Genomic DNA, 26404 nt, shown 5'->3' with positions numbered 1-26404 from the left:
AGATATATATGCTGAATATGGGAATCCAGTATGCCAGGTGTCAAAGTTTTGTGAAAGTACTGTATTGGCAAAGAGTTATTCAAATTCTTAATGTGCTTTCAAATGTGGATAATAAATCACAATTGACCAATTAATAAGTTGGACACCACTAAATGTCCCAGGAGTGCTGTCTCATGGACTTTACGACTGAAATTAATCTTTTATAATCCAATGTTAATGAAAGACATATTTTGATATTTTCATTTATAACTCTTTCTTCCTCCTTCCGTTTCCCCAGATGACCAGCCATTGGTGAAGTTGCTGTCGTCTCCGTTCGCCAGGGATTCCCCCCTGACCTTTCCATCCACCTCCACCCAGCACCCCCAGCTCGCCCTTCCTCCCTGTACGTCGTTCAAGGGTTCACAGACCCCGTCTCTGCCCGCCGCAAAAGCCCCGCCCCACTCCGGCTTCCCTGGCCAATCAGGCCCCTGCTCCCAGCCCCAGCTGTCACCCGACATCCCTCGCGCCTCCCTGTCCTCCCGAGCCCATCCCCCGGTAGCCCCACACCTCAACGACAGCCACCGTGCCTCCTCCGCCAGTGACCGCGCCCACAACCTGCGCAGTGCCCTCATGGCGTCCCCGAAGCTAGGCGTGTCAGCGACCACTACCACCTCCTCCTCGTCCTCCTCCTCGTCTGCCTCCCTCTGTCCCCCGCCCCACCCGGGCAGCCCCAGCCCGGTGCCCGAGGGCCCCCCCAGCCCTGTGACCCCCACCCCGAGCCCGGTGGTGAGCTCGGCCTCGCCGGCGCCCTCCAGGGCTCACCTGAGTCTAGGACTCATCCTGGAGGAGCTGCGGGTGCTGCAGCAACGGCAGATCCATCAGATGCAGATCACGGAGGAGATCTGCAGGCAGGTGCTGCGTCTTGGCGAGGCGTCCTACACCATGGACTCGCCAGCCCAGCATCCGCTCACTCCCCTGCCTCAGCTCTGCCTGGAAGGTGGCGATCGGGCCACCAGCCCTACGCCCCAGTCCTCTGCCCCACAGCCGGCCACATCAGTGGCGCCCCTCTTGGCATGTTTCTCCTCCCTTCTCCCCCCTCAGTCCTCCCAGAAGAACCCTAAGCCCAGTCACCCTTTGTCTCAGATTCTGCAGCCACTCAGGCCTCAGATTGAGGGGACGGTGACCAATCTGGGAGCTCATGGCTACCCCAGGGTCAGCACTCACTCGGCCCTCCCCTCTGCCTCTTCCACTGTATCCTCCCTCTGCTCCAGTATGGCCTCCTCCAACCACCCACTGGCCCTCTCCCTGGCCATGCCCAGCCGCTATCTCCACGAGAAGTCCCCCAACACCACCTCAGCCAGTGGGCAAAGCGGGCTGTCCTTTTTCAGCCAGAGCTCAGCCAGTGGCCTGTCCAGCCAGCATTCCATATATTCTGCTTCTGGAGGGGCTTCACAGGGCTCCGCCTCCCTTTTGAGCTCCGCCTCCGCCGGACGCCTCCAACACGGCTGCCGCTTCTGCGGGAAAATGTTCAGCAGTGATTCGGCGCTGCAGATACATCTCCGCTCGCACACGGGAGAACGCCCATACCAGTGTCCTGTATGCCTGAGCCGCTTCACCACACGCGGTAACCTCAAGGTGCACTTCCTGCGTCACCGTGAGCAGAACCCAGAGCTGTCACTCTCCCTCTTGCCGCCATCTTTGTTCGGGCCCGGTTTGTTAGGAAGCGGCGGGTCGGATCTGGGCCCGCCGATGAGCAGCAGCAGCAGCCCAGGCAGTGGTCTCAACATGATGCAGAAGAGGCGCAAGCGCAGGCCGGAGGATGAGTCCTACGGAGATGGTATGGAGGCCGGTGGTGCCGGTGGAGGCTTCACCCTGGGTGGGACGGGAGGACCCGCCCCCTCTACCCTGCCACTGCCCCCAAGTGTTGACCTGGCTCTGATCTCCCACTCCCTGCTGCAGCTCAACAGGGCTGCCGCTGCTGCAGCCGTGGCCTCCATCGCCTCGGCCTCATCCAACTCTTCCTCCTCCTCTTCTTCCACCTCCTCACTGGCTTCCTCTCTTCTCTCCAACCCACTGGCACTGTCCTCCTCCTCAAACATCGCTGGGTTGTTCAAGGGGGCCAAGCAGCAGCACTTTGACGAGAACACCCCGCCCCACACCCCCATGATCCCCTCCTCGGCCTACTCCCAGCTGGCACACTTGCCCAAGCTTCTCTTTCCGTCTGCCTCCTCCTCGTCTTCCTCCACCACGCACCCTTCCCTCCAACACCACCCTGTCCTGGGGCTTCTAAGGCCCCCGTCTTCCACTGCTCCGGGCTCACAGCTCCTCTCTTCTTCTGCCCACTACCCCTTTTCCTCCTTACCTAAAACCTCCACCTGTCCCTCCACCTCCTCACCGTCCACCCTGGCCTCGACCATGGCCTCTTCCAACCCCACTTCCGACACTTCTAAGCTGCAAAGGCTGGTGGAAAAGCTGGAAAAGGAGCCTTCCCACTCCGCCTTTCCCTGGGCCTCTTCCTCGACCTCCACCTCCATGGGGGACATGTTAGGGAGTAACGCAGCAATCTCGTTGGCTGCGTCGCTCAGCAGTGTCCTCACAAATGCCAGTACTTCCAGCACCTACGTCATGGCCTCCCCTCCATCCTCTATCTCAGCTGCCACTTCCGTTTCAAACTTCACCCGTGAGATGGTGGCTGCGCTGGGAATGAGCGCTAATGGAGCTAGTGTTCTGGCAGGGTCCATGTTGCCACCTCTCAACATCTTAGGTGCGGGAAACACCTTGGCTCCTAACCAGTGTGGCGTATGCCTTCGGGTCCTGAGCTGCCCCAGGGCTCTTCGGTTGCACCATGCCACCCATCTCGGAGAGCGTCCTTTCCCTTGTAAACTATGTGGCAGATCATTCTCCACCAAGGGGAGCCTGCGCTCACATCTGGCCACACATCGGGCTCGACCCCCTAACTCACGCATTCAGAACTCGTGCCCGCTGTGCCAGCGCAAGTTCACCAACGCCCTTGTGCTCCAGCACCACATCCGCATGCACCTCGGTGGGCAGCTGCCCCCCGATGGGACTGAAGAGCTTCCGTCCGAGATGCTGGATAAGTCAGACGTGGCAGCTCTGTTGTCGCAGCCCTCTGACTCACCCGCACTCTCAGCTAGAACCCCTCCTCTGGCTGAGGCTGGCCAAGCGGAAGACCTCGTAACCCCAAACAGCCACTTTGTGGCACCGATGGAGGTGTCTGACCATGCACCATCTGTGTGCACCAGTAAACCGATCAAATCTGGAACCTCCAGTCCAGACTTGATTCCTCCCTGTGACCTCAGCCCAGATCCATCCTTGATCCCCACCACTCAAAGCGCAACCCCGGGCGGTGTGGACCCCCCTGTCCTGTGTGTCAGTAGCCCCACACCAGCTCCTCAACCTGAGGATCCAGGCTCCCTAGATACCGAAGACAAAGAACCTGACCACCTGGCCCCAGTTGAGATGCATCAATCCAAGTCCGACCCATCACCGACCCCCTCCACTCCAAGTAAATCCATATCTTCTAGCGGTCTAATCGCAGACAACCTAGAAGGAAAGGCCTCCACCTCGTACGACGCTTTCTTTGCGGGCTCCAGATCCAATCTGGAGGACCTACTAAGCACACCTACTTGTGGGACCTCCTTTACCCACCCATGCCCACCCACTACCCCCTTGCTGGGTCAAGACCTTGTGATCGCTAAAGTCCATGAAGAACCCACCCTGGAACCAGAACAATCCTTGGGGCTCAAAAACCCAGAACCCATGGATGTGGACAACATGCACTCCCCTCCGTCGCTTACGCCAAAGCAAGACCAAGAGGACACGCACGACGACAAACCCCAAACCTTGCCCACTTTGGAGGCCGTCGACAACAGTGGTGGCATCGGTGGCGGTGAGAGGGCGGTCGCGACACAGAGGGCGGCGGCCTACATACGGGAGACCCGGCAGAGCCTCCACTTCTCCTCCTACGGGAGGGAGGACCGAGCGGACAGTGCTAAGATGGGCGGGTTGGCGGCCGGCGACCAGCTGGACCCGGCGGTTCCCCTAAGCCTCGCCCCGACGCTTCCCCCGCCAATGTCCCGGCCGGAGAAAAGGACCTACAGCTGCGCTGAGTGTGGGAAGGAGTACGCTAGCCGCAGCGGCCTCAAGGTGATCCTGCTGTCTGTTGTGCAGCTATCCATCTAGCCATCTGTTTTTGTACTATCTGCCTGTATTTCTATCTTTCTCTATCGAGTTGTCTTTGTCTCTTTTTCTGTTAAGACAGGTTGCCGTCATCGCAAAATCAGAGTTAAAGTTGAACCACAATAGATATGACAAACTACATTTAGCCATTTGTTATGAGCCTTGCTCTTTGTTTTGTTTGCAACGGTGCCGAACCTTGAAAATGGGACGGATGTTTGCTATACAGAGGGCCTCATTACAGAGGTCAATACCGTTTCACTTTTTTTATACTGCCAAGTATTCAACTACATTATGATGTGTTCCTAACCCCCAGGGTCACATGAAGCACCACGGCGTGGTCACCAAGCCCGCCAGCGCCCGTCCTCCGGCTAGGAGCAGCCGCTCCTCGTCCGAGCGACTCCCGGTCACCTCCTCCACCTCCTCACCCGGCTCCTCCTCCTCCTCCTCCACCTCCTCCTCCACTGTCCCCGCTACCAGGAGCTCTGTGGGCTTCTGGAACCAGTACCAGGCCTTCCTCAACGCCAACACGGACCCGGCTGATGACCCGGGCACGGGTAACCACGGAGACGGGCCACCCCTGGCGTCGTCGTCTCAAATGGACCTAGCCGGGTCCGGGAGGGCCCCTGATGAGACCATGGAGGGCCCCGATGACGACGATGCGGAGCCCAAACTGGAGCCCGTGTGATGGGGACCTGGTGGCATGAGCCCGGGGTTGTTGGGGTGGGATCGATGCTTACCGTCCGTCCTTCCTGGTGGTGGATCTGTGTATAACTTTTCTTCTTTGCGTAGTATTGCTGCCCTTAGATACCTTCTGAGTAGCCTGGTTCTTTTGATAGTCCAAGTGATTTGTATGTTTTGTGCAAGCTGTTTGTTTTGTGTTTTTCTCCTTAACGAAAAGACAGTGTAAAAAATAAGCAGAAGACAAAGAAGAAGAAGAAGAAGAAGAAGTAGAGGACAAAAATGGTTGAAGTCATGAGGCCAGACCCGGGCCAGGCCCCCAGGTCCGTTCTGAATCTATAGCAAAGCAAGCAGATACCTGTAACTTCTGAAGAGCTTTGACAAGTCCATGCCAGTTCTAACACTCCAACAACGTAGTAATGACTACAAGCAAAGGACGATTCCTTGGTATATCAATGTTGATCGTAGAATTGGTTGAAAATGTTACATGTTTGTTTTAACTTTTTTATTTTGCCTTGGAGCAATTTCAGATAGTTTCAAGTAAACCACTAAAGTATAGGAAATTGGTATTTTCATATATGACTACTCTTTCTGGCACTCAATGTACTACTACACTATGTGTAAAAAAAATTAAGGAATTCCTGTGGTACAGAAAACACAGATTTTGGATAAAACTAATGAGGTTCTACATTTAGACCTATAAGTCTTGAAGATAGTATTACAATAGGCACAAGCGCTGACAGAGAACAGAGATACAATGACCTAGAACTTCCAACAAGGCCCATCACCTTAGTTCTTTCCTGAATAGAAAGTCTAATTTTCCACATGTTCTAAGCAACCACTCTTGTACCTGTGGTTCACTTTGAAGAACATCTTCTGTCTATTGCAGAATCCCAGTACCTTGATCCCCGCATCCTTGCCCAAGAGGCCTGTTAACTCTTTACCTGCTCCCTAATGACTTGTATCTGAATTCACAGTTTGTATCTGAATTCACTTTGAACTTGTGATCTGAATTCAAGTATGAATTCTGTTGAATTACTAAATCGGGATTAGCTACGTGGGACAGGTCTTGGACAAGACATGTGTCCTTTTACACTGAGAATAATGTCATTGTTGTATGGTCAAAAGTGATGTCTGTAACACTCGTCTCACGTTTATTGTTTTTCTCGCTGTTGTGTCTTTATATATACAAATATATATAAACATAGGAGACCCAGAACTCTTTGTCTGTTGTAAGTTGTAATTTTGGTGTGCCCAAAGGTTAGAACTGAGGGGTTAAAAAACATTCAATAAAAAAATACACATGTTTCCGTAAGTCTTTTGTGAATATGTGTGAGAGAGGGGGCAAGTTTCAAACATAATTCTCTCTGTCTCTGTCTCTGTGTCTCTCTCTGTGTCTCTCTCTCTCCGTCTCTCTCGTCTCTCTGACACCAGTGCACGATATGTCCTCCAGGGGGCATGTGTTTATTTTCCAAAAACTGCCAACGGCATTTATGTATTATTAAACGGGTTATGCATTATTGGCATTACATAAGTAAAGTATCTATGAACGAACATATACTGTTCAATCATCAATAAATTAAGGTTATTCCTAAATAATTGTATCTAATAAACATTACATTGTATTAAGCCACTCAATCAGCAGAATAAATGTATTGATTTGTCTGTTCAGTCTTTGGATAATGATGAAATTATGAATGAAGTCTTATTAAATTCTCAATAATCACACATTTAAACATGGCATTTAGGCTAGCAGGCCTATTAAGATAAGGCTGATCAATTGATTCAGACCCTAATAAGCAGCAGGCCCACTAATTAAATAGTATAATATATGTTTTAGCCTTTGTAGTGAAAATCACATCCAATAGAAAGAACAGGACATAATATGTGTGCAAAGCTCTTTTTTTTTCCTCAATAAGAGCGGACTACGTCAAGTTTAATGCCAAGGTCAGCACATTCATGGATACGGTCCATGTTATGGGATGGGCTAATCCGGAGGGGGGAGCTTTACAGATCTCTATTTTCCATCGCGGGACTCATCAAACTACCACGTCTGCAGCGGCGGGAGGAAGAAGGGGAGACTGCCGGATCAAAATAAAGCAGCGACAAGTCAGCAAAGATAAGACTCGGGCTAGCTAGGGCTTTACTACTCAGGACGGTGGTTTAGTTTAAATAAATAATCTGATTGTAACATCTGCAGAAAAAGGGAGCCGTTATCTCTCAACACTATCTTGGCTACAATCTAGAGATATTTGAGAACTCTCAACTCTATTGTTTAAGTCGGTTGTTGGAAATAATGCGGTAAAATAGCGGAAAACAACCCTTGTAAATAATAGAAAGCAAGGTTTTCGCGGTTGAGCCGTGGTGGTTTCACTTTTTTTGTTTTGTTTTTTGTTCTCCCGTACTTTCAGGGATTCGGTGTGGCAAGTTTTTTTCTCCACCGATAATGTTCTGACAACAAGTTAACCAGATCGTTTTATAGGCAACCGTTAAGTTTAGTTAGGCTATTTATTTTTTCGAGTGCGTCTGCAAGGGATGGCACTTCGGATTAAAACGATCGCCCAACTCGTGCTGCTGGCGCTGGCGCTGGAGCTGAACGCGCAAGGAGCGACGCAGCGAGAGGTGAAGCCAGAGGTGAGACACGTCGTTCCAAAGACATTACGCCTATATGTGCCTTCATTCACCCTTACTTTCCTTTAGACAGTATTCACTGGAATGACTCCCTCTAATTTAGCCAGGTTTGATGCTCCGATCTTGCGTGTCGGGTTTGGTTTATCTCGCAGACTTGGTGAGGGGAGTTCTTCTGACTTGGGTTGGAGGAAGCAGACCATAATGATGATAGCCCTCATTAAAAAAACACCCAAAACTGCTGAGTGCACGAAAGCTGAAGAACAAGAGGAGTAAAAGTGTTTCAACACGTGGTCAGCGCACACATGTCTGGCTTTTCTTTCTATTTTTGATGGGTTTTTGGGGTCTCCAAGTTGTGGGTCTTTGGGCGTCTTCACGTCGAAGCTGAGATGGGGTTGTTGACACATGTCATGAGTTAGGGGAGCTTTGTGCTGGCTCTCAGCCCTGGTCAGATGTGGAAACAAGCACCAAAGCTGATTAACAAACGTTTTATTCTAGTCTATTCTATCTGTTTTCTGTTCTATTCTGTCAAATCCTATTATTTGATATCATCTATGCTGTTTTATAATGTGCAATAATATAGCATTTTATTAAATCATATTCTATTGTACTCTGTTCTATTCAAAGCTACAATCAGTGCCGCTATGAAAGGAAGTTCTATGTTTATGTTGCAGGGAGGGAAGTGAGGTCCTATACACACCTGTTTCCCTTCATATCATTACATTGTGTGTGTGTGTGTGTGTGTGTGTGTGTGTGTGTGTGTGTGTGTGTGTGTGTGTGTGTGTGTGCGCGGCTGTGTCTTATGCATCTATAAAACCCAGAGTGCTCCAGAGGGGTGACATTGTGAATGAATGTCCCCAAAAGTCCCACTAATCATTTTTCTCTATGCTCTGGTGCCAGTGGAAGAGAACGCATCTCCATTGACCTAACATTGTAGCGTCAAGCATAGCATTAACACGATCAGCACCTCCAGTAAAGCACCTCCAAAGCTGCGATAGACATTAACCGTAGTAGGGATGAACCTGCACATTATTTTGCCCTTAAGAAAAATGATTGAGCTAATCACTCCATCAACTTTCTATTGCTCAGGTCTGCCCCCAGTGCTGCCCCGCATCCATCAGATCCCGGCCTCTTATGCTGAATTGGCCCACAGATATTTGGGTATTTATATTTGAGGGTAATAGAGCTTTTAGTGCCCTAGTCAGGCAGACTGCAGAGGCAGGCAATCTGGTGGGTGGGGGAGGGGGAGGGGGTCGGTGGGTTCTCAGGCCGGGGTGAGCAGACCGCTGCGGGTCATATCCTGTGGTGTGAGGTTAAGGCAGGAAGTGGGCAGGGGATTTCCTCTTCCTTATTAAGACATTATTGTCGTCTCCCCCTGAACAGCTGACAATGACAAGCCACAAAGGACACACACTCACACATACACGAGCACATACACATATATTCCCACACACACACACACACACACACACAGGTTCATGGACACACACAGACACTTACACAGACACGTACTTGGATACACACATGCACACACACACACACACACACACACTCATATGTACACACACACATGGACCCATATACACAACAATGTGCCAACACACACACATCCGCACACACATATATTAAAGCACACGTAAGTTCAAACCTGCATCATTGTGCATGCACGCACAAATACCCCCACACACAATACAATACAAACTCACAAAGACACACCAACACTCGTGCACATGCAAAGACACACACACACACACACACACACACAGCAGACTCTTAAGATGATGTCATCGAGTTCAAAGTCAGAGACACTATCTATTATAACTATTCGGGGTAGCAGGGAGAATAGAGAGGAGGCTGTTCAAACTTTAACCCGCTCTTCCGAAAAAATGACACAAGAAGGGCGGCCATTGTGTCGCCAGCGACGATGGAATCTGGCATCGAGACAGTGAGAGATGAAGCCGTCCACTAATTCAAAGAGACAGGAAATGTCCCACACAGGCCCTATGTCTCTCGCCCATGCCTCGGCCAACATGCTGTAATTAAAGTCCTGGTAGGTTTCCACTACCGGCCCTTAGAGCTGCAGTCCAGTCATCCACGGAACAGCCATGGAGGAGCAGAGAGAGAGAGAGCGAGAGAGAGAGAGAGAGAGGGGGGGGGGGGGGGGAAGGAGAGAAGGCCAGAAGGAACAAGGGAAGGAAGGATGAGTAAGGGTTAGTCGGAACCACCCGTCATCACGGATTGCACGACCCTCCGTGTTTCCCTTAGGAAGCGATGGAGGAAGGCCATTGCCTCATTTCCTGTTCGTACAGGAAGTGAAACGTGACACAATTAGGTTTTACGTATTGAGTCAAAAAAATAAAAAAGATCTGAGACGCTGCTCTGGCGTTGGACCAGGCTGAGGATTTACTGCTCAAAGGTCTCTGGCTGAAGCAATTGATTTGTTCCTTCCTACCCGTTTGTTCTCTTATTCTTGGTCCTAGGGGTTGTTTTCATACTCTGCTGTGTGTGGGGTGGGGGGGGGGGGAGTGGGGGAGTCACTATACACGTGGCAACACACGGGCGGGGTTCAGAGGTCAGGATTTGTATTATTATATTAGTTGTATGTTGTTATTGCAGAGCCGCATTGGTCCACAGTTGGATCCACATTACAGAATACAATAAACGTGAGGTATAGGCTGACCTCACATGGTGCTGTGTAGCTCAAATGGAAGAGCATGGCCAGAGTCGGAGGGTTCGATTCGCGCTGAGTCCTCCTAGGGAATGAATGCACACATGGTATTGTAAATCGACCACACGAAATGTAATTCTGCTTAACACATCTGCGCTCAGGACAGATTTTTTTAACATGGCGACCGCTAAGCTAACGGTGTGTGCTCACTGTTTGACGCGAGCCGTGCGTTCTGCAGCGTGTGAGACGGCAGAGCCACGGGGCGTGGGGACGCGGTGCAGTGGGGTAGCCCAGCTTCAGCTGGGTGCGCCGCTCTCTAGGCTCCCCCCCAGACCTCCTTTCCACTGGCTCCGACCCAACGGAACAACTGACTCTTCTTTATTTCCCCCCCGAATGCAATCTGCCTCTCTTTCTCCTTCTCTTGTCTTTCTTCTCATACACACTCACCCCACATCCCCATCTCTCCCTTTCTCTATGTATTTCTCCCTGTCTCTCTTTTTTCTCCCTGTCCCCCCTTTCTCTCGCCATCCTCCTATGTGAAGTCTGCTGACATGCATAGCAACCACTTGTTTTCTCTAGAGGTGGGGTGGGGAGGGGGGGGGTTGTTGCGTTCATGTGTGGGTCTTCAGTGCCCTCTCTGTGGGGAGGGCATGGGCATACCACAGCCTCTCCCCCACAGCCCCCCACTGTGGGGAAGGCACACCCATAGGCTCATTGTCCTATTGTCCCATTGTTCACTTTTCCATTTAAGTGCATATAAGTGCATTTATGTAAGTAACACTTAACACATCCTTAACACGTGTTGTGTTAAGGTAGGAAATGTCAATGTTTGCCAAAAAGCGTATCAATGGAGTCATTACAAAAATAATAATAACCAATAACTTTATTAGCCTAATTGTAATACGTTGCACAAAGTGTGACTGTCATCCATGCAGTACCGGGAACCAAGAGTCATAGTGTTGAGTGGAGAATAATAAACAAGAAGTTAGGCAATGTGGGACTGTCCTTCTCAGATGAAAATAAAGGGAGCATTTCCCCTTGAAGCCCAGTGTGGGGGTGGACCCGGGCGGTGGAGTCACGTGAAGGGGAGGAGGGGAGCACGTCATTCTCTAGAGGCCGTCTCCACAGAACTCAAGTCAACAGGAGAGTTTAATAAACAACAGATAAAAAATGCAGCTTTCACCAAAAAAGGAGTGGCCTTCCAATATAAGCAGGCCATCATCAACACGTATGAGCTATGGAGGACTATTTCACAGACACACACACATACACACACACACACACACACACACACACACACGCACACACACACACACACCTCGGAGTGTCACCTTATGGTTGTTATTAGAACTCTGGGGGTTTTGTGTACTGGTTGAGTACATTGCTTATGCAAGAGAGGGAGAGAGATAGAAGAGAGCACAAGGAAGGGGAGTGGGAAGGAAGGGGGAATGAGAGAGGAGGGAGATGGAGAGAAAGAAAGAGAAAGGTAGAGACAAAAAAGAAAGAAAGAAAGAAAGAGAGACCGAGTAGTGGCGAGAGAGATGTGAGCAAAATGGAAAATCAATGTGTTTATTTTCCATATCAATCAAGCAGCATTAAGTAGAGGGAGAGAAAGAGAGTGGGAGATATTACCCTCAGTCACCTCTCTTTCCCTCTGGTCAGCTGACATGCTACAGGACAGGCCTGTGAGGTTTGGACTAGCGTTGAGGAAGTAAAGTTCCAGTAATAAATACAGGCCGTACAGAAACTACTGCTGCCAAACCCCAAATGTCCTACCCTGTAGCACTCCCTATCGTTGTCCCGTCTCCTTCCCTCCCTCCCACTCTCTCCTTCTCCCTCTGTCTGGACTCTGTCCCGCTCCTTCTTTCTATCCCTCTCTCTTTCTCTCTCTCCCATGCTGTCTTTCTCTCCCTCCCCCTTTTGCTCCTCTCCCTTTGCAGCCCCATCTCCATCTCTTTTAATTACCAGGCTTACCATCTTGTCTCTCCTCCCACTCTGCACACACACACTCTGCACACACACACACACACACACACACACACACACACACACACACACCGGTCGTAGCCACTGCTGTTATTAACCAAACCACAAAGCATCCATTATGTAGATCTCTCTCAGAATCTCCAGGGAACAGGGAACCTGGATCAACATTGTTTTATTTTAATATAAAGGTCTATTTCGGTCCCTTACAGACTTTGTTTTAGTTTGATTCAACAACCGTGATCACTCGCTGTGTTGAACAAACAGTGAAGCCCAATCAGCGAATAACATTTCTCACATCCTGGGGGCGTGCACGTCTGGGATCCAGGCAACACAACGACCACGTGCACTACTATGGGAGACAGCTTCACCGGGTTGGGCTATAATTTATACCGCCCTCGTAGCTCACAAGGTATTCGGTATAATTTCCCACGGTTTCGGTACAAACGTGGGTGTTAAGTTAAATAGCTTATAAGGGCACATTAGGAAGGAGACCATAAGTACATGTGGCACCTGGAATCATGGTTCTAAAGCAGCCATATTGGTTCCAAACACAAGCTGGCATTCAGTTCACCCACCCAGCTAGTGTTTGGATCCAAGATGGACACTAGTTGAGTAAAGTTAAGTGTGTGGGGGTGGGGGGGTTCTGTCATATGCTCTTCAAACTACTAACTATAACTTAACTACCATTAGTTCTTGCAGTTGGTTCTTAGAAGTTCTATCTCGTCAAGTTATATAATATATAGTCCTATAGTATAGTATTAAACATATGTTTAATTTGCATCCATTTAAGACTTAACTTGGGGTGGGGTTATAGGTAACAAAGAGCCCAAAAGTAGTTTATTGACAGCGTTAACTTTGTAACTTTGTAACTTCCTCGACTTTTACTCAGGGCAATTCCAGATTGTTTTTCTTCCACATGGAGAAGCAACTCATGGTTGAAACCTGACCTGTCTCTTTGTTCCAAGACGACATGTTTCTGCCTGCAGAACAGTTAAGGTGGACTGGCATTGAGGGTAAAATGACCTTGTGCCAACAAAGATGTTGAAAGTGGAATTGTTTGTCATTTAAAATACGACATCTCTATCTCTTGTTTTTATATTGTAGCGCTTTAAAGCAGTTGCTTTGCTTATTTTGAGAATTTTTATGTACTTAAATGATTCTTGCACTTTTTTGGGGGTGGATCATCATTGTTGAATGCACTTATTGTAAGTCGCTTTGGACAAAAGCGTCTGCTAAATAACTGTAATATAGTGTAATGTGATCAACATCTGGGCTGTAGCCATTATGCTGATATCATGTTGCTGTTACTTTTCTCCCTTTGTTGACCGTTTCTATGAAATGTATTTACATTTGTGTGCCATGTCTCACTACCTACATGACTATTACCAGAGTGTACCAGAGACTGTATAACAAGAGTTGTGTCACACAGCTAAACCAAAGGTACCATTAGACCAATGGTAGGCCCTTTCAGCCCTGTCATTATCATGTTGATATAAAACCCAACCCTGCGGATGCTGTTTAGAGAACATTCATATTTCTATCATCTCTTTTAATGTTTATCTCTCCCCACTCACTTTGCACTTTATTTTATGCTTTATCTAAGAACGTTTTCATGTGTTATAACCTGACTTTATCATTTTGCATTTACTTTGATATTTTTCCTGTTATATTTCTAAAGTGGATTTGAATATTTAGAAAATCACTTCACGAATAAAATGGATTCTAACTATTATTATTAACAAACAAATGAAAATGTGCATTTTCACTGCTCACTCACTTTGTCGGATAGAACTTTATTCCACGACTTTATCCATTGTACTGACGCTCTTGTCTCCCTCTCCTGGTAGTCATGGCTACAGCAGTACGGGTACCTGCCTCCAGGTGACATGCGGACGCACGCGCTCCGCTCCCCGCAGTCCGTCCCCTCCGCCATCGCAGCCATGCAGAGGTTCTATGGCCTCACCGTCACAGGCTCCATCGACGCCAACACCATCCAGTAAGAAACACACTGTGTAACCATGGCAATGCGCCAATACAAATACACACATTGATAATGAACCTCATCTTTCTTAGTGGTGGTTCTTGGGTTTCACTTGTAAGCCACTTTGGATAAAGGTGTCTGCTAAATGTAAGGTGGTGAATGTGATATATCGATTCTTCTTGTTTGATAATAATATGTATTGTTTTACTATGATGTGCTAGCTAGTAGAGGTGCTATCAGATAGCGACAAGCCGGGCAATCAATGCTAGTACGTCAGAATTGAGTAGACTGCCGAGTCACAAATAACAAACGTTCGTCCTCTCTGGATTTGTAACGGGGAGTGCGAACTGAAAAGTGTTTTGGACTCACCTGCTGCCCACCATAGTTTTGCTGAAACTCTTTTTCACTGGACACGCCTGCTGCCTCCAGCGTGTGTTTCCCAGAGCCTCCGGTCTGACCAGAGTGTGACTTGTGTTTGGCAGGGCCATGCAGCGGCCTCGCTGCGGCGTGCCAGACAAGTTTGGCTCGGAGCTGAAGAGCAACCTGAGGAAGAAGCGCTACGCTATCCAGGGCCTCAAGTGGGACAAAAGGGACATCACCTTCTCGTAAGTCAACGACGTCACACACGGTCAAAAACTGATTTTTATTTTTACTATATAACTATATATTTTTAAATGTAACATGTTTTGAAACATGGATGAATTAAGATTTAATTGACTCTCGGTCATCTCTTAAGCAGGCTCAACTGAATTCAAAATGGCTGCCTCCTGTTGGTTTTTTGTCCTCCGGCTGCTAGATAGACCTTGTAAGTGACATCACGACATATGCCCATATATGGCAGTGGTACCGGTCTGCACTTCCGCTAGCAGCAATGACTCAAAGAAATAGAAGGTCTTTAGCAAGCGGAACGTATATGATCTGAAAACCAAAATATGACATATAAACCTCTCTGAAACATACAATAAACAACCCAGTTCGGGCAAGGAATAAACATTTGGCCAGAAGATGTGTCCTTTGGAACGTTTCATATAAACAATGACTCAGGCACTGGTAACGAGCGACTGTGAGTCGAATACTAACCGCAGAAGCCTCCATTCACTGAATGTCCTGTGTAGAATACCGCACAGCAGGCCATCACATACAAGCCTTAGGGCTGACCCTTACACAGACACCCAGACGGCACACACACACATTGGTTTTATTGCATTGAGTTTAACCTGACGCCACCCTCCTGCAGCATCCAGAACTACTCCCCCAAGGTGGGCGAGTACGAGACCCACGAGGCCATCCGGAAGGCCTTCAAGGTGTGGGAGGGCGTGACCCCGCTGACCTTCCGCGAGATCCCCTACAGCTACATCCGCGACAAGGTGGAGGAGTTCGCCGACATCATGCTGTTCTTCGCTGAGGGTTTCCACGGTGACAGCAGCCCCTTCGACGGAGAGGGGGGCTTCCTGGCGCATGCCTATTTCCCCAGCAACGGCATCGGTGGGGACACCCACTTCGACGCGGCCGAGCCATGGACCGTTGGGAACCGGGATCTGTTTGGTAAGAGTTTTGCTGTTTTGCAGTTGCGACAGCACTTAAAAAATAAAAATAGCAGGGAGTTGCCCATGTTTTCAAGAGAGTAAGCTGTTTTTTGTGCTGTAACGAGCAAATTGTTGGAACAAGTTCGGACCTGTGCCAGCAGGTTTGTCTGAGTTAACAATCTCAGAGGGTGGTCATATGTGAACTGATGCAAAAGTGTTTTTGTCATTTGTTTAAGAGATGTGAGTCAGAAAGAAATTCCCATGACCAGACCGATATCTTTACTTTTACATTAGAGTTTGAGTTGACCATTGAGTTGAGTTGAGTTGCAGAGCTTTTAGTGTGAAAATCCCTTGGCAGGAAATGATGTGTTCCTGGTAGCGGTGCATGAGCTGGGCCACGCTCTGGGTCTGGAGCACTCCAACGACCCGTCCGCCATCATGGCCCCCTTCTACCAGTGGATGGACACGGACAACTTCCTGCTGCCTGATGATGACCGCAGAGGCATTCAGCAGCTCTATGGTAGAGTTACATTACTTTTACTTTACTTTACATTATCTTGCATTACTTTAGATCACATTACTTTACATTACTTTATATGATTTTAAATCATATTACTTTACCTTACTTAAGTAAGATGACATTACTTCAGACAGTGTTTGCCCCAGCTCTGTATGGTTAAGGCAGCCGCCTTAACAACACTAGGGCCCCGCCTTGACAAAAAAAAAAAAAAAAATATATATATATATATATATATATATATATATATATTTTTTTTTATTATTATTATTACTATGCATAAACAAAGTACAAAACTTTCGTAGGGAAATAAAATGTACTACCATCAGGTACAAAATATATAGATAAATAATGCATTGGTAATACTGTTTACAACAATAGTCATGCCAATAAAGCTTTTTGAATGGAATTGAAACGGCGGCATCTGGTGGTTGTATATACAGCCACGCAGGATAGCATGCGCGAATGCTTCTCGTCAGCTGTGCCACAAATAAGAAGATCCATTTGTATTCAAATAAACAGTTGTTTATTTCATTAGTGTGGATTGGCATCTTTGAGCAAAATACCGGCAAATTTTTCGCCCCGGCGCTATGCGCCGCGCCTCCTCGCACTGGGCAGCGACCACCTTGACTAAGACATTTCCTGGGGGAAACACTGCTTCAGATAACATATTACTTTACCTTAGTACCATTTAGTTTTCATTTTTTACATTCACTTTTCATGACATTAAATAGAGTGACATGGCATGGTCTCTTTGTTCTTCTGTCTTGAATCTTTGTATCTTTCCACACACATCTAATAGAATTAGATAGCAACTACTAAAGATAACAGCCTGTTAATTGTGTTAAAAAGATGAGAGTAATGTTGTCGCTCAGAAAACGGTCGATATATATACAGAACGACACAGATGATGGCTGCCGTTTATTTTCTTTTTTCTTTTCTCTCCCATGACCCCCGACCCCTTAGGCTCCGGTTCGGGTCCAGTCCCCCCGCCTGTGACGTCTCGCACGCCGTACAATGACGACCCCGAGCCCACGGAACCCCAGGAGACCCCTCGCTTTGGACCCAACATCTGCGAAGGCCACTTCGACACCATCGCCATCCTCCGAGGGGAGATGTTTGTCTTCAAGGTAGGCGGGCGACCGGGGGGACCGCCTTGCTCTTGTGGTTCATTTTAGTCGCTCGTGTTCTGGAAGTGAGTCCTAACATATATATCTGTGTGTGTGTGTGTGTGTGTGTGTGTGTGTGTGCTGTTTTTAGGATAAGTGGTTCTGGCGTGTGCGTAACAACCAAGTGCTAGAAGGATACCCTATGCCGATTGGTCACTTCTGGAGAGGCCTGCCGTCCCACATCAACAATGCTTTCGAAAGAGAAGACGGGAAATTTGCGTTCTTCAAAGGTAAGCTGGGATTCTGCCTGTATTAATCAAAACACAACTCTTAAATCAGTGGGCTCATTGAAATACAAACCCTTAAAGATGATGTGAACAGCTGTTGTCCAAGCCACCCACCTTCCCACCTGGAACTGGTTCTCATTCTTTTCACCGTCTTTCCTTTGTCTCTCAGTTTCGTTTCGGTTTTTACAGTTGAAAGACTTGTTGCCTCCAGAACGTCTTCTTACTATGTTCAATTAATCTCATTTTTACATATCTTCATAATTTTGAACACGAAAAAAAAAACATTTTGTGGGGTTCTGTCCGAAAATCCCGGGATTTCATGGCCCTAAACGAGATCTACTCGATGTTGACACCCAAGGGACAAATGGCCTCCAAACTCACCGTTGCCTACCTCCTTTTCCGTTGTCTTCACGTCCGACCTCACCCCCCGGTCTGTGGCCTCCAGGAGACAAGTACTGGGTGTTCGATGAGTCCAGCCTGCAGCCCGGCTTCCCCAAGAGTCTGCGGGAGATGGGGACCGGGCTGCCTACCGACCGGATAGACGCCTCGCTCTTCTACACGCTCAATGGACACACCTACTACTTCCACGGGAGCAAGTGAGTCTCGTGACCTTCTGTACACACACAAACGTGCTCGCACGCACGCACACACACACACACACACACACTTAAACAACAGGATGCTTATGAATGGATGTGCGTGGGTCTTTCTTTGCAATGCTTGAGTAAGGATGTGTGTGTGTGTGTGTGTGTGTGTGTATTTTTGTTGTGTGGTTCCTGTATATGGATGTTTATGTCTGTTTATTACATAGACAGCTGTGCCCTGAAATACACTCTGGATGGATCCACTGGCCACACACACACACACGTATAAAGGAACCATACGTTGACCTCACCAGGTCGTTCCGACCAATAGGAGGGCTGGATCCACTGGCCACGCACACACACACGTATAAAGGAACCATGCATTGACCTCACCAGGTCGTTCCGACCAATAGGAGGGCTTTGACTGAGGACCGAGCGTTTCTGTTCCATCACCACAGGGTTCAAATGACCAACATGCTTAAGACAGTAATAGAGAGAGCATAAAAACTATAAAATCCAAAGCATCATTTGCTCTGAGATTTCCTGCCGTTTATATTTCATAGGCAATTAAAAAAAACGGATTGCCTCAGCGGAATGCAGTGTGGTGGGCTCATACACACTCCTCCCATTGGCATCTGGCCTTTCTATCTGTTCCCTTACTGTTATGTTACCATTCTGTTACCGTTTCTGTTTCTGTTCAGTTATGTTTCTGTTGTTTCACTCAAATGCAACACATGCAAGGATCTGCAAAAAAAAACATGCAGGCATGTTTTTACACTATGTTACACTATGTTACTGTAGTAATTCTGCAATGCAACAAACTGTGTGACCGTGGCATTGGCCGACTGGAAACATTTAGTGACCGAAACTCAGTGAACACCCTCAGCTCTCTTCTCTCTCTCATGTACTCTCTCTCCTGCTTCTCATATGTACTTTCTCTCTGTCTCTCCTGCTCCTCTCCTCTTTCTCTCATGTACTCTCTCCTCCTTCTCACACGTACTCTCTCTCTCCCTCTCCTCCTTCTCACATGTACCCTCTTCCTGGTTCCAGGTACTACCGCTTCGACCAGGAGTCACGAACGGTGGACAGGGATTACCCAAAATCCATCAGTGTGTGGCAGGGTGTGCCTGACAACCTCAAGGCTGCCTTCATGAGTAAAGACCAGGGTATGGACCGACCATTCACTTCCTGTCCTCAAAGTCTATCACATGACAGCCTCGTGCTGCAGATGTAGAACATAGCGGGAGGAAAAACAGTGGACAGGGCTGTTTGAATCCAAACCGAAAGGTACTGGGTTCGATCCCCAAGGTCCATAGACCGACTGTAGACATCCTACAGCAAGACGCCTCTTAAGGACAATGTTTCTAAATTCCTTGTTAGTCTCTTTGGTTAAAAGTGCCGGCTTAGGACAAAATACAATTGTGAATCTGATTTTTTGTTGTTGTTTATGGATCCTTTCCCCGCCCCCCCCCCCCATGTCTACGTAGCGTACACGTACTTCTACAAGGCCAACAAGTACTGGAAGTACAACAACCAGATGATGCGCGTGGAGCCAGGCTACCCCAAGTCGGCGCTGCGCGACTGGATGGGCTGTGCCAACGACGAGCCCAAGACGGATGGGAGGAGAGGAGATAAGGACAAGGACCGCGAAGACGCCGACAGAACCAGGGACCGGGAGAGGGAGCGGGAGAGGGAGAGGGAGAGGGAGAGGGAGCGAGAGAGGGAGAGGGAGCGGGAGAGAGAGAGGGAGAGGAACAGGGACAGGGAGAGGGGGGTGGACAGAGAGGAAGACACGGAGGTGATCATCATCAAGGTGGACGAGGAGCGGCCGGGGGCCGGGAGCGGTGCGGCGGCCGTGGTGGTGCCCATCATGCTGCTGGTGTGCGTCATCCTCACGCTGGCGGTGCTGGTGTTCTTCCGTCGCTACGGCACCCCACGCCGACTCCTATACTGCAAGAGGTCACTACTGGACCAGGTGTAGAAGCCAGGGTGGAGCGGAGGAGGAGGAGGAGGAGGAAGGGGATTGAGAGGGACTGAGACAGAGAGAGAGAGAGAGAGAGAGAGAGAGAGAGAGAAAACGCAGGGAGGAATCCGAGAGGTTCAAAGATGAGAGTTTGGGAGAGAGATGGCAGCAGGAGATAGGGGGAGATGCCGAAATAAAAGAGAACGTGTGCGACGAGGTGCGGCTCCGCCGGCCAACCCAAACACGGAAGAGAAGATTTTGTCTGCCTCTTTTTCCTTAAACTTTTTTCTTTTTTCCTCCCTTGTTTTTTCCGCCCCCTCTGTCTCCTTCCTTAACCCCGTTCTCTCTCTTCCTTTGTGGTTTGTTGACGCCAGCTTGTTGCTGTTTGGTTTAGCCTTTTTCAATGTCTTTTTTTTTGTTGTGTTGTTGTTTTAGCCAAGGGTCAGGGGTCATTGTGTGTTTGAGCCTCTATTGAAGCATGTCATCCCCTTGGACTGTCCTCTTTATTTTTTACTCTCTTCTCAAGAGCACACAAGTGACTAAACATCCAATGCGCATGCACAACTATGCACAAGCACGGACGCAGACACACATACACACGCATGCGCGTATACACACTTGAAAACTGCAGTGACTTAATAGTCACTGTAAAATTTCCAACAGAGATAAAATGTTGACGAGCCAGTATTGATTAGAAAAAGGGAAATAAACTTAATAAGAAGCATGAAAAGCACTCTTACTGGAGTAAAGTGATTTTATAAAAGTCTGTCCGAAACCATTCTTTTTGTCTAGCCTACCAATCTTTGATGAGTATTATGATCAGTGATGTTGTCATTATTATTGTGACTATTACTATTGTTGTTATTTTTGTCCTCTGTGAGTATGGGTTGTTTCTTTGTACATTGTCATTATTAAGTCCTGCTGGACAGTGACAGAAAAAGTGGCCTTAATTTTATATTTGGGGGAAACTGAAAGGGACGGGGTATTTTTTCTTGAAACTTGATTGTAGTTTTTTATTGGTGTTTGTTTTTTTTTCTATCAATCTCAAATGAAAATAAATCGAAGATCTAAAACAAAAGACTTCTTTTTGTCATTGTAAGTGTTTACGATTCTCAAGTCTTGGTGCTTTCTCCTATACCACTGAGCTAAGGGTCCTAGCTAGCTCACAATAATGATAATAATACTAATGATGATGATAATAATGATGACCCACCTAGTTTTCTCAACGAGACTGTGCCTTGGTGCGATTTCTTTCCTTTCCCAACTTTCTTACGAAATAAATGTAACTTCATAAACACTTGTTTTTTGCTTTGTTTTTTAATCTCTCTAATTCCAACTCATTTTCTTGTCTGGCAAGCAGCTGTTTTAAAAAATGACATTTTAACCGCACTTTCTAAACCATATGAATATATTTGAACCGCATTTTCTATAGATCATGTGATGACACTAGCTACAACGGTGACGTAACCGCTCTCTTGTTGAATCTCTCTCATCGTACTTCTACTTCTTGACACAAAGAAACTAACATTCACATCTAAAAGCTCCATCACCAGTACCTCCAGCTCTCATGCTTCCCCGACAGCTCCACTCCTACTCCGACATCCACCGCTGGAGCTCGGAAACTGGCAGCAATGAAAAGTGGGATGGAAAAAACAGGCCGTGTCCAAGAGTTAAGTAGAAACAGTAACGAAGACGATTCTGTTAATACTCCTCTCTCTCACACACACACACACACACACACATACACACACACACACACACCAGAAACAAATATCAATAGGGTGGAAGATAGTGTGGGCGTACGTGTTTTAAGCTTTGAATACAGCCCTTTATAAGAACAGACACATGTGTGCAAACCAAATATGAGCCATGAGCCAGTGAATGTGTTTCATCAAATGACAAGCTAAGGCGTTTCCTGCGCTGCCTTGATAATTATTCCAATAAACATCTCTATTTTAGTTTGGCGTGTCACATAAGATGGTAGATGATTGAAAACCCAAAGAGAGGAAATAGGACTGCATGGCGTGTTGTAAATACAGTATAGGAAGGGGGATTATGTAATTCAGCTGATGAGGGATTTTTCCTATTGTGCAAAAGTGATTAATAGAGTTCTGGTTTGCATTTAAACTGGCGCGTGGGTAATAAAGTCACGGGGTTCGGTTTGGAGAGGGGAGGGGAAAGAGAGAGAGAGAGAGAGAGAGAGAGAGAGAGAGGGGGGGAGGGGGGGTCATAAGTTAAGTCACAGTTGGAAGAGATGGGAGAGAATTCCATGATTCCATATGCAACATCTGGAATTCCAACTGAGATCAAGAGTGTGTGTGTGTGTGTGTGTGTGTGTGTGTGTGTGTGTGTGTGTGTGTGTGTGTGTGTGTGTGTCTGTTGTTGTTGTTGAGGGAGGCATGGGGATTTCAGGAGAGATTGATTTGGAATTTCCATCTTGGGAAACAAAAATGGGCAAATTCTGCCGGTGCATCGGAACAACGCAATGGGGGTTTTCTGGGTTCGGCTGCCTCTGGGGTTTTTGAGTGTCCATCTTTGTTTCTACAGACGTTGCGCAAACCTGATCTTCCAACCAGTTGTGGTGTTTGTTAGAGTCTGTTTACACAAGTCAAGCATCACGCGTCACTTTGTGATGTTGGTCTTGCTCAGCTAGTCGGGCTGAGAGACAAAGAAACACAACCTCAGCGTCTTCTATCTCTCCCCTCCCCCTCTCTATGTGTTTGTGTGTGTGTGTGTGTGTGTGTGTGTGTGACAAGATATATTTCCTAACCGTGTGTCAAATGAATCAGTTGTTTGTGAGGATAATCCAACAAAGAAGATACAGCTGCCCTTTTTCTCTCACTTTTCACCTAAATTCATGTATTTCAAATAAGTTTCTGTTATACTTTCCTTTTTTGTTTAAATAAAGTTTCCTCATTTCAAGCACCACAAACCTACCCATCCATCCTTAACATGTACATCTTTGATAGTATATTCTTATTTCTCTTGACTGGTCAGCTGGTCTGCTGACCAGTTGAACGATCATGTGGATACTCCATCACAGGTCTGGCCGTCTTCTGCTGCAATCAGCAGCGGCTCAGAGGCCTCAGCCTGCAGGCAGACCCACGGAAATGTACAGAAGTGGAAGAAAAAAGGCAACACTGTAAATCATATCATGTGACGCAGATATGCCAAGGCAAATGATGTATTGGGACATTATAATTAAGAAAGGCTTTTTTTCTTTAGATTTAGATATGGATAATGAGACGAAATGTGGGAGTGGAGCTGAGGTCGTTAAGTTGCTCATAAGGGAGCTGGTATGTGAGGACGTTATGTAGGTTACACATGGTTCTCATTTGCAACCAGTTCAGCCTGCGCCACATCCTGCAGAGCTCATGCACAACAAGAGTTTTGTTGTGCGGGATATCACACACAGACACACACACACACACACACACACACACACTTTGAATGACATTGTATGGCTGCTTTCATTCTTAGAATTGGTTTCAAAAACATCCTCATTCCTCAAACGTTGTGTATGTTTCGACGGTAATCTTATGTATTCAACTGGACTTTAACTAGGCAGAAAGAAGAAAGAAGGAAAACATCTGTTTGTGTTAGATAGGGTGTTCTCCACTCAGGTGTTTGAAACATCTGCTTCTCACTTCCATCCATTCCCCCCCCCCCCCTGCCCCCACCCCACCCCTGTGCTGACCGTGCACAAAGGTATCAGTATAAACTTGCATGGCTGTGATTGAGCCCGACACATTGTATTTTTAAAACGGGGTGTGGTGGCTAAGGGTAGGTAGGTTGTAGGCAGTAGTAGGTCGTTGTTAAAGGATACACATGACCTGGTAAACGTACTAGGAACAATGGCTATTTTAACCTTTTTCATCACCAATCATCATACTCACACTGCATCATGTGGAATGATTTCCCCAAAACCACAGAGGAAAGGAGTCTAGTTTTACCAGATGCTGATTCAGGCCTCTATCGCAACTTTGCTTTGCTGAAAGCCCAGATACCCTCACCCTGACCCAGGCACATCCGTTGGGAAACCCCCCTGCTCTGTCCAGGGGCCTGGTCAGGATAGTGGGCACGTTTCATCTTTGCAACATATTAAACCTTCTTTGGTAAGAAAACAGTGAATGAGCCAATACGACTGCTGTACCCTGCAGTTCTTCCTCCTCCACTGCCTTATTCCTTCTATTCTCTCTCTCTTAAGATCTTTGATGCAGGCTAATGGTCTGGCTTACTTCAATAGGGCCACATCTGGACTTCATAAGAGGCCTGCATGTCATTGCACATAGGAGGGCGGGGCGAGGAAGACTTTGAAAGGCTTAATTATTTTGCTTGGAAAGTTTGGTGGCATCGTAAGAAATGAAAACAGAACAAGACACTAATACACTCTGCATACATTCCAGTGAGTGACGTTGTGTTATTACTTTTATAATATTTAATAAGTATGCCAACACTAAATACCAAGGTGGGAAGGCAAAGTTGTGTTCATGTGCACATTTTGGACCACAGTTAAACAATATTAACGAAGCGACTCAGCTAAAACTAAGTAAATGAGGTGCAGATTTGAGGAAACCACGACAGTATCCTACCACAAATGATAGCAAGGCAGAAGTTCAAAGGGACCACATCAGAGGTGGCCCTCATAGAAGCTGTGGTGGGCCTCTTCTCAAACGTTACGGTCGACCATCAGGGATAGTAACATGGTTACCTTGAAGAGGGATAAGAAAAACACAGGGGGTGGGGGGCGAGAAGAATGCTTGCGGGCCAAGAGTCTCCAATCTTACCGAACTCCAAAAAAACAAGTCCTTTTTGGGGCCCTGCTTCTCCGGGCCGTCGACCGGAGTTCAAACCACGACACGTTGGCATGCTGCGGTTTTTCCAGCCATTCTCAGAGTGGTTCCATCATGTGACCGACCACAATCATGTTTTGACTCATTCGCACAATTAGAGGATTTTTTTCTTTTACGACCGAAAAGGTATGAGGCAGAGCCATGTTTTGGGATTAGAGCTTGGCAACACTCGGGATATCTGCCTAGCAGGGCATTCCGTGAGGTCGGCTAGACCGAGCTATGCTGCAATGTCTCTCGGGTCTGCCTCGGTAGCCTATTTCATGTCAAACTGTCCCGGGGTGAACTTTACCTGGTCCTAGTACGGGTTTTTTCTTTATAAGCGCCAAACGAATTTACAGTGTGCACATCGTACAACACCCTTTCCTTGAATAACTCACCATGTAGCATCACCAACAGCTGTGCAAATGGTTATGTACAATCTAGATATGCCTGCCCTACATAACCATACATTAAGGCGATTTTATCTTTCGTAAATTACAGAATTACGTCGTTCCTTACTCCCAATTTAGAAGATTAGGTCATCTCTTAGCTTTGAGAAACCCAGAAGTAAGGTCAGAGTCAAGTCGTCAATTCACTTTTCCATGCGCCTGAATGCTGGGCAATGCATGGTTTGTTTGTGCCACCAACAAACTGACCAATATGACCTTCTGACCAATATGGAGCTAAATGCGAGTACGGTCTGCGTGTTCAAGCTGGGCCTTCGAGAACTCAGCCGACCTCAACCCACGAACGGGTTCTCCAATCAGAGAGCTGCTCCCGAGGATTGGCATCGCAGTGCCCGGGACGGGGATCCACTGGACCTTACCGAGGCCAGCCGTGTGTGGGTGCGTGCGTGCGTGCGTGCGTGCACACGCACACACACACACACACACACACACACACACACACACACACACACACACACACACACACACACACACACACACACACACACACACACACACACACACACACACACACACACACACACACACACACTAGAGAGCTGCATCAGGGCTGAAAAAATGCTGGACTCAGCGCTCACGGAGCTCTAATTACATAGAGGGAGTGCTGAGCGCTGCAGGATGACTGTCGAGGCGGAGAAGATGTGGCGCAACCGGAGGAGAGAGACAAGAGGAGAAAGAACGAACACAATAAAAAAAAGAAATACAAATTAAGAACAAAAAATAACAGTCTACAAGGATAAGGGGTTGGAAGGAGAACATTTTATATTGGAACCTTTAGACCAAACATGTGCAGTGAAGTACAGGTTCCAACTGACATTTTCAAGCAACTCTTCTCAATCTGAAATTGATATAAAAACACTTTTTCAATCACAACTCGTGGTTCTGTGGGCATTTTTTCCACTCGATTCCGAGTTTCAGACATATCAGAACAATAACCTTTTAATACAATCCATCATCCAAAGGATTGAGGGTATTTTCGATGTTGTGCATCACTGACAC

General features: G+C 47.5%; 2 protein-coding genes across 2 annotated transcripts; both read left to right on the top strand.

Moving 5' to 3' along the window:
• Positions 1 to 603: 603 nt before the first annotated feature.
• sall2 (spalt-like transcription factor 2) lies at positions 604 to 4864 on the top strand (the record flags this gene model as incomplete). The annotated part of the gene is made up of 2 exons (XM_084481248.1): positions 604 to 4146; positions 4493 to 4864. The coding sequence occupies exons 1-2, from the start codon at positions 610 to 612 to the stop codon at positions 4862 to 4864; spliced, it is 3909 nt and encodes a 1302-aa protein (XP_084337374.1). The 5' UTR covers positions 604 to 609.
• A 2074-nt stretch (positions 4865 to 6938) lies between these two features.
• Positions 6939 to 21349, top strand: mmp14b (matrix metallopeptidase 14b (membrane-inserted)). Its single transcript, XM_084481256.1, has 10 exons — positions 6939 to 7491; positions 13987 to 14135; positions 14603 to 14725; positions 15358 to 15665; positions 16005 to 16166; positions 17130 to 17293; positions 17424 to 17562; positions 18005 to 18155; positions 19194 to 19309; positions 19631 to 21349. Exons 1-10 carry the CDS (start codon positions 7393 to 7395, stop codon positions 20122 to 20124), a joined length of 1905 nt encoding a protein of 634 aa, XP_084337382.1. The 5' UTR covers positions 6939 to 7392; the 3' UTR covers positions 20125 to 21349.
• Positions 21350 to 26404: the final 5055 nt, after the last annotated feature.

Source organism: Micromesistius poutassou, assembly GCF_964030765.1.
Source record: "Micromesistius poutassou genome assembly, chromosome: 16".
Classification (NCBI taxonomy): Eukaryota; Metazoa; Chordata; class Actinopteri; order Gadiformes; family Gadidae; genus Micromesistius; species Micromesistius poutassou.
Note: the sequence above shows the minus strand (reverse complement) of the source record. Positions and strands in the feature narration are given on the sequence as shown.